Genomic DNA, 8,589 nt, shown 5'->3' on the forward strand with positions numbered 1-8,589 from the left:
AAAAAAAAAAAAAAAAAAATGCAAGGACAGCTTGGGCTACATAGTGAGTTTAAGACCAGGCTCAATTATATAACAAGACCTGTCTCAAAAAGACAAAGACAAAAACAAAGCAGAAATTACATTCATAGTTAAAGATCCTCTGTGGCCTGAGAGCGTAGCTTAGCATGTTTGAGATCCTGGATTCAATCCCCAGCACCAAACATATGAAACAAAACCTTTGAAAAAGAACTTCAGGGCCTGACAGTTTCACTAGCAAACTCCACCAAACATGTAAAAAGAAGTTACACCCGGGCCGGGGATTTGGTTCAGTGGTTCCGCTGCCTGCCTCATAAGTGCAAGGGCCTGAGTTCGATCACTGATACCAATAAAAAAAAAAAAAAAAAGAAGAAGAAGAAGAAGTAACACGAACTCTACACCATCTCTCCCAGAGATAAAAGAAGGAACACTGCCTAACTCATTTTCTATGGTCAGCATGCATGATCCTGATTTCAAAACCAGGCAAAAACAGTACAAGCAGAAAAATAAACCAAAAACCCCTACAAGGGCAGAGGGTGTAGGTGAGTGGGAGAGTGCCTTCCCAGGGTGCAGAAGGCTGGTTCAATGTCAGCACCACAAAAACAAAACCCTACAGACCAATGGATGTCTTATGAACACATAAACAAACATCTCAACAAAATATTAACAAATTATATCCAGCAATATACACCACAAGCAAGTGAAGTTTATTCCAGAAATGCAAGGCTGATTCAATATTCAAAAATCAATCAATATAATGCATTTACTAGTAATCTTAAGAAAAACTACATCGATCATACAAATTGCTACAGGAAAAAAAATTATAAAATTCAATACCCAGAAGTGGTAAAAACTCTCAGCAAACTAGTAGGAGACCTTCTTTAATCTGATAAGCAACAGTTACCAAAAGCCCTACAGATAATATCAGATTTAATGGTGAAAAACTGAAATTAAAAAAAGGAAAAACTGAACGATTTCTCCCTAAGTCTAAGACAAGGCGTGCGTTTTCACCACTTCTAATTCAATTAACATTGTATTGAAAATCCTAGCTAGTGCAACAAGGCAACAGAAAAGGAAATAAAGGCACTGATTGAAAAGGAAGAAATAAAACTCTTATTTGCATAGAATATAATTATCTGCATATAAAATCCCAAAGAATCTACCAAAAAAATCTGCTAGAACCAACAAGTGAGTTTAGCAGTTACAAGGTCAGCACAAACACAATCATATTTTTAATATACTAGCAACAAAGAATTAAGATTCCTCCAACGTTTTAAAAAATATCATTCAAGCAGCTCCTACGTTTTAAAATATTTAGGTACAAATGTAACAAAATATATACTGGGGCTACCTGTTGACTATATTGAGTTAAATGTACCTGGTTTGGGTTCTTTCTTTCTTTTTTACTTTTTTAATGTGGCTGCTGTGAATTTTAAAATTTTCTATGTGGGTCACGTTGTATTTACGGAGGGCAATAATCTAGGGTTTCTAGGGAGAGGAGTCAAAGAAGAGCATGCCGGGAATGAGGAGACTAGAGCACGCTAGGAGCAATGTGCTTAAAGCAAGGCATGCTGGGAGTAATCTTTACCTTGGGTGCTCTCCTAGAAAGAGGCTAGAAGCAGCTATGTAACCTTTAGAGCAGAGCATGCTGGGACACTTTTCCCTCAAGGCATGCTGGGAGGAATCTCTGCTGGGGAGACGGGGCCAGGCGAACACAATGGAGATGACTTTAACAGCAGGACTGGAGAACTCTTCTGGGAAACGGGCCCAGGGGGTGCCAAGAACCCCAGGCTTGGAGCAGCGCATGCTGGGAGAACAGGCCCAGTGGGCGGGCCATGCCGAGTGCGCAGGCGGGAGGCTGGTACCTGTCCTTGCCCGTCTCACCCCGGAAGAGGTCGTCGAACTGGTGCATGCGGGCGGGAGAGACGGCGTAGGCCTCCAAGTGCGGGAACGCCAGGCCTGCCCGCTGGATGACGCGCAGCAGGCTGCCCTGCGGCTTCTGCATCTTAATCGGGGGACCCCAGAAGATGAACACGGTTTCGGGGGTCCGGTTGACAAACTCCTGGGGTCTCCGCAGCACCCGGAACACGCTGGAGTGGGCTACCACGCGGAAGGTGGTTTTGTTGCCCACATCGGCCGCGTAGCCCGTGGTGGGCGCGTCGTTCATGCGGATCGTGCACTCTGCCCGCTCAATCTCAGGCCCCAGTTTGGTGCCCAGCAGATGGCTGGAGCTGGTGACAATCACACACTGGTGGCACCGGGAGGGTAGTGTCTGGGGGGAGGAAGACAAGTCAACACCATCACAGCCACTCTGCACCCAGTCCTGCGCCCTGTAGAACAGGCCTCCAGCAGCCACAGATCAGTGCGCCCATTGTAAAGACTGTGAAACCAAGGCTGTTCTGCCCACATTCTGCAGATATTTATAACAAGCTGAGTAATGGCCGAGTACTGAGGATAGAGACACCAGCTTCTGCTCTCAAGAATCTTACATTCTGCCAGACAGTGGTGGCGCATGCCTGTAATCTGAGCATTCACAAAGCCGAGGCAGGAGGATTACCAGAAATTCTAGGCCTAGTGCAAAGCCAGCCTGAAACTCAGTGAGACTGTGTCTCAAAAAACCAAAAAAAGGGCTGGGGATGTAGCTCAGCGGCACAGCACCTGCCTGGCAAGCACAAGGTCCTGAGTTTGACTTTCAATCCCCTGTACAAAAACCAAAAACACCTTACAGTCAGGCCAGGTGTCTTGGTGTATGTCTGTAATCTCAGCATTCTGGAAGGCTGAGGCAGGATGCTTAAAGTTTGAGCCCAGCCTGGGCAACTTAGTGACTTAGTGAGACCCTGTCTCAAGATAAAAAAATTTAAAAAGCCACGTGTGGTGGCGCACACCTGTAATCCCAGCACTTGGGAGGCTGAGGCAGGAGGATCGCTGTGAGTTCGAGACCAGCCTGGGTTACACAGTTCCAGGGCAGTGTGAACTAGATAGTGAGACCCTGTCTCAAAAAACCAAAATAAAATAAAATACAAAATATAAAAGGGCTGTGGATGTAGCTCAATGTAAAGACTTTGGGTTCAAACCCCAGTACCATGAAAAAAAAATAGAATCGTCAGTTGAGGAGCCAGACAGTGAACATCAGTAATACGTGCTAGGAAAAAACAAAACAAAATAACAGGGTCAAAGCAACTGGAGCAGGAATGCAGGTTTCTTTAGAAAGGTCATCGGAGAGGCCTCTCTGAGCGGAGACCAGGAGGGTGAGAAGCGGCCACACCCAGAAAGTGTTCAGGGCCGGAGGACCCAGCGGCACAAAGCTAAGTAGGAAGAGAGGTGGCACTGAGAACCAGAAGCCAGCAGCTGGGATGCAGGAATTAATCGTAGGAAGGACAGAGCCAGGGCTCTTGCTGGATGTGGAAAGGCCCTGGAAAATTTAGGGAGGATCAGTGAGCGGGAGAGAGGCACTGCCGGTTGAACTCCAGAAATACAGCCTGAATGTCATGGCTTGGTCCTGGGAATGACCTGACCCGCAAGTGAATCATCCAGAAGCCAGAACCAACTTTTGAGCAGGCCACCCTTTGCAGGGGTTAGGGAAGTCCTCTGACTGCTCCTCTCTTGCGCTGTGTGGCCTTGGGCAAATGGCTTCCCCTCTCTGAGCCTCGGTTACCCCATCTCCTCACAGGAGGAAGTAGTGCTGGCCTCCCAGGATTCGCCTGAGGATCGCTGGTCATCGGCACACAGCAGGCAGCTACCATCACTGCGTGGCTTGTCCAGCCCCTCAGTGTCCTGTTTCCAAACCCGCATGGACTCCCTAGGGATCCGTGGAAGTCAGAGATACAGGTCCAAAGGAGTTCGGACTGGGACAGGAGTACTGAGGGTGGGGCCTGGAGAGACCTGAGGACCAGAGAGGGACAGGACACTAGTCTAAGGTCACAGCAAGCAAGATGCTCAAGTTACCAGAGGCCTTGACTCCTGGGCATCACCCTTTCCTTTTTTGGTGTGTTGTTTTGTTGAGACAGGGTGTCACTGTGTAGCTCAGGCTGGCCTGGAACTCACGGTGATCCTCCTGCCTCAGCCTCCTGAGTGCTGGGATCACAAACATAATCCCTTTCCTTTTGGAGGGAGGGTGAAGAGGGAAGAGGAGGAGCAGGACACAGTGGGTGAGCAATGGGGGGAGGAAATCAGCCACCAGCGGCTCCCGGGGAGCCCCCAAAGCGTCCGTCGCTACCTTGTTGCCCAGAATGGGGACAAAGCCGTCAGTGAGGCTCCACTTCTTGAGGTCGGGCCGGTGCCCGCGGCCCCGCAGGGAGCCATAATGGAAGACCTCATTGGCACTGTTGGAGCTGTAGAGGATGAGGATGGTGATGAGGGCAAAGAGGATCACGAACACTGCTGACCGCTGCTCCTGGAGAGGGGAGAGGCTGTGAGGGCCCAGGCACCCACCAGGCTCCACTGTACCCACGGCCTCTTGCTCCACGCTCCATGCCAGCCCTCTGGCTTCCCCAGCACAGCACTGACCACAGAGCACCCACACTGCCAGCCCCCCAATCCCAGCAGGGGCTCTGAGGACTGGGACTGGGCCAGCCTTGTACCCCAAATCCCAGGGATACACACGCCTGTAATCCTAGCGCTCAGGAAGCTGAGGCAGGAGGATCGCCCCAAGTTTGAGACCAGCCTGGGCTACATCGTGACTTCAAGACCACCCTGGACTACATAGTAGGCCTTGAGACCTTGTCTCAAAGAACCAAGAAAGAGAAAACAAAAAAGAGGGTTCTGGGGAGGGACTGCCCAACTGGACTGGATGTGTGCCTCAGGATTCCCTCCAGCTACAGCTAAACAGATACCCAGAGACACGTGAGGTGTGTCGGTGAGGGGCCAGGTCTTCCCTGGGAAGTTGTCAGCATACATTCGGTCCTCTGCGCTTGCCAGGGCCTTCCCTCTGAGCGATATCCCCATCTCTGATTATTTTGTATTTGGAGACAGGGTCTCACTGAGTTTCCCAGGCTGGCTTGAACTTGCAATCCCCTTGTTTCAGCCTCCCAGAGTCCTGGGATTACAGGCCATACCTGTAGGTTCCGCATTAACAATTCAAACAACCATGGCCCAATAAGGGTACACATAACCTGCAATGGTTGTACCTCTACTGAACACACATAGGCTTTTTTCCTGTCGTTATCCCCTAGATAAAACAGTGCAACAGCTATTTACATAGCATCGACCTTGTATTAGGTACATAAATCACCTAGAAGTTGGGTGTTGTGGCACATGCCTGTAATCCCAGCTACTTGGGGGCTGAGGCAGGAGGATTTCAAGTGTAAGCCCACCCTGGACAACGTAGTGAGATTCTTCAAAATTAAAAATAAGAAGGGCTGGGGATGTAGCTCAGTGGCAGAGTGCTTGCCTAGGGGTGTGTCATACCCTGGGTTCAACTCCAGTAACACAAAGGGAGAAAAAAAGAGTAGAAAAAAAGAAAGTGCTAATAAAATGGGGAAAAAGTAATCTAAAGGTGACAATGCCCTGCAGAGACCAAGGGAGGACTGCACTTTCTCTCAGTCCCAAACTCACCTATTTTGCCTGCTCTGTGAAAATTAATCTGGGCCTTTTAAATATCTGCCCTGGCTAGCCAGCTGCATATTCAGCCTTGTCGGTAGAGGGCGCTGAAGAGACAGCGCGGGAGTAAAAGCCTTAGCGTCCGGGCTGCAGTGAACTTGCTTGGAGGCGCAGTGCCCACAGCTTCTTCAGCTCCTGCAGCAGTCACCTGCCCTTAGCACCCAGAGGCCTACACCTTCCCCTCCCCAGAGCCCTTGGCACGGGAGCCAGTGGGCTGTCGCTGTGCCCTTAGGCGTGGCGCTCCTTGATTCACAGTCTGGCTATGACTGATAAGCCCACCCCAATGGGAAATATCCTACAGAGTAAATGCATATCATGGCGCTAGCTGCCCACACCTACTTGCTTAGCAATGGTCTCTCTGTAGGGTGGTTTCCTCCCGTGTTCGTGGGAGATGGTGGCCACTATCACCAGTGCCGGCAACAAGACCCAACTTCAGATTGAGAGGACGGTTTCTATGGAATGCAAAGCACTTCTTCGCCATCGAAAGTCAAAAGGGAGAAAGGGCCGGGGTTTTAGCTCAGTGGTTCCGCTGCCTGCCTCCTAATGACTGGAGTTGGATCACCAGTGCAAAAAAAAAAAAAAAAAAAAGTGTGAAAAAAAATTTTAAATCAAAAGTGTGGTGGCTCACACCTGTAATCCCAGCACTCTGAGAGCCAAAGCAAGAGCGTCCCAAGCTCAAGCCCAGCCTGAACAACCCTAATGACTTAATGAGACCCATCTCAAAGTGAAGAGAAGAACAAAATCAAAAGGGCTGGGAATATAGCTCAGGGCCAAGCCCCTGGGTTCAGTACCCAGTACCACAACGTAATAATAATAATGGCAATAATCATAAGAGCAACAACAATAATAAAAGAAACCCCAAAGTCCTACATCAAATTGTAAGTCAGGGACTGCCTGAATTCCTTTGGGTTCCAAGGCTTTAACTTTTCCTGTTTAATATACATCAGTCTCTCTCCCAACACTGAGGTTGATACAGCCCCAAACACCTCCAGACCCGTGTCACTGAAGGCTGTGACCCACCCCAGGGAAGCGGTGTGCAGGGCCAGGCACAGAGGGGCCTGAGGAAAGCACCAGTGAGGGACTCCAGGACCGAAGGGGGCGCTGACTTCTTGGGGTGACTGGCACATTGCATCACCTTTGACTCTGACCACTTACTTTGCTGCTACTCATCTCTCGTTGGCGTCTCCTGAGGGGAAGGGGCCAGCGTCCTGCAAGTGGCCCAGGGGGCAGGGATGCGGGGTCACACCTGCAAGCCACCAGAAAGGGTTATGACCTGGTGCCCTCCCTCTGTGGTCCTGTTGGTCAAAGGCTCCTGATCTGTACCCGGTCAGCTCTTTCGCACACCCAGAACTGTAAGGCTCAGGATCACATCCACTTTACAGATAGAGACCCGGAGGCCCAGAGAGGCAAGGAGCCTGCCTGAGGCCAAACAGCCTGGTGACAGCACTCCCCCAGCAGCCACAGAATCAAGCAGCATTCCTCAGAGGCCCACAGACTTCTCTGCTGTCCTCCTCCCCTATCCGGGTTGCACCCCTCTGTCTGGAATGCCCTCCTTCCACACCTGCCTGACTCCCAGGAACTTCCAGGATCCTATATCCGCTCAGGCCAGTGCCCTCTACGGGCAGCGCCCCTCACTGACCTTCCCCCTGGGTCCCCACAGCCACCACGGAGCTTGAACAAGTCCATCCCCCAACAAGTAAGTGGCGAGGTCAATGCCCAGCCTCCAAAAGGGGCAGATCTGGACTCCGCCCACCCTTCACAAAGCCTCCTTCCTGCCCCCAGGTCCCTCCTGGAACCCCGCCCTTCCCGAATTTTCCTCCCCACCAGTAACCAGGCACCAGCAGTTGCGTCCAGCAGCCTCCATCAGGCACAGGTCAGAGGGCAGAAGGGGACGGCGCACACCAGAAGAAACTGGGGCGGGGGCTCCCCGCCTGTCCCCTCCTCCCAGGCCGCCCGGCTCTGACCAATGCCTCCTCCCCCTTGACCCAGCGGCTGTTTACTCCTACATGGTTCACCAGGAACAGCGGACAGCCTGGGGACACACACACACACACACACACACACACACACACACACACGGTCCCGATTGGCCAGCCCTGGCCCCCGCCCTCCCGCGGGCTCCCCTCTCTTCCAGGCAGGTTTCAGGTGTCCCTAGGGCCGGCCCCTCACAGCCAGCTAGGGAGACCCCGGCTCCTAACCGTCCCAGCTGCACAGATTGGGAAACTGAGGCTGTCGGAACCAGCGAGCGGCCTGTCCTGGCACTCAGCACAGACAGGAGTGCAGAGTCCCGGGGTGGCCCCGCGGGCCCCGCTCCGGACACCTAGAGCCCGGGTCCCAGGCCCACCGCGACTTTCCCACCTGTGCCTGAGCAGCAGTGCCCGCAGCTGGGCCCACCGTCCCCCTGGTCACGGTCCTGCTCTGGGAAAGCCGTGTAAGTACAGCACATCAGGTCCCACCGCCAACCTGGGTTGCACCACTTACTGGCTGGGGGGCCTCGAGCAAGCCATGTGACCTCTCTGAGCCTCAGTTTCCTCATCTGCGAAATCGGAACGAGAAGAGGAAGCGGCTCAGGGTCGTGGACGAATTCGAGCGGACGTGGCCTAGGGTGCCGGGCAGGGACGTGCTTCACCGCGCCAGCGGCGCCCCTTCCCGTGGTCACGCTCCAGACCCAGCGGCTTCCTCGATGATGAGCCCCAAACCTGCGACCTCCTCCGCTCCGAACCCCAGCCCTGCGGCTCTCTCCTAACTGCAGGAAGCGGCTGAGCCGCGCACGCCGAGCATGCCCACGGCCCGAGTGCCCCGGTGACGCCAGGCAGCCCTGACCCCATTTCAAAGAGGAGGAGACTGAGGTTCGGGGAGGCCGGAGACCGGCGGGTGGGGAGCCTGTGACGGGCTTGCTAAGGGGCTGAGCCTCAGCGCCTCCTTGGGGGCTCCCTCAGACCAGCCGACCCGGGGACCCCAGAAGCCTGTGGGTGG

At 52.6% G+C, this 8,589-nt stretch overlaps 1 protein-coding gene across 8 annotated transcripts in view; it reads right to left on the reverse strand.

The window, feature by feature from the left end:
* St6galnac6 (ST6 N-acetylgalactosaminide alpha-2,6-sialyltransferase 6) overlaps nucleotides 1-8,579 on the reverse strand; it is a 12,593-nt gene extending 4,014 nt beyond the window's left edge. For 2 of the 8 annotated variants that reach the window (XM_010613616.2, XM_010613619.2), the window contains exons 1-4: nucleotides 7,253-7,351; nucleotides 6,769-6,859; nucleotides 4,232-4,408; nucleotides 1,881-2,287 (exon numbers count right to left, since the gene is read on the reverse strand). In XM_010613616.2, the coding sequence (XP_010611918.1) occupies nucleotides 1,881-2,287; nucleotides 4,232-4,408; nucleotides 6,769-6,859; nucleotides 7,253-7,299 (722 nt within the window). In that variant the 5' untranslated portion in view covers nucleotides 7,300-7,351. The other 6 variants (XM_010613617.3, XM_010613622.1, XM_010613618.2 and 3 more) reach the window with 6 other exon arrangements.
* Nucleotides 8,580-8,589: the final 10 nt, after the last annotated feature.

This window comes from Fukomys damarensis, unplaced genomic scaffold (assembly GCF_012274545.1).
Source record: "Fukomys damarensis isolate Sample0158 unplaced genomic scaffold, DMR_v1.0_HiC HiC_scaffold_36, whole genome shotgun sequence".
In the NCBI taxonomy this organism is placed as follows: Eukaryota; Metazoa; Chordata; class Mammalia; order Rodentia; family Bathyergidae; genus Fukomys; species Fukomys damarensis.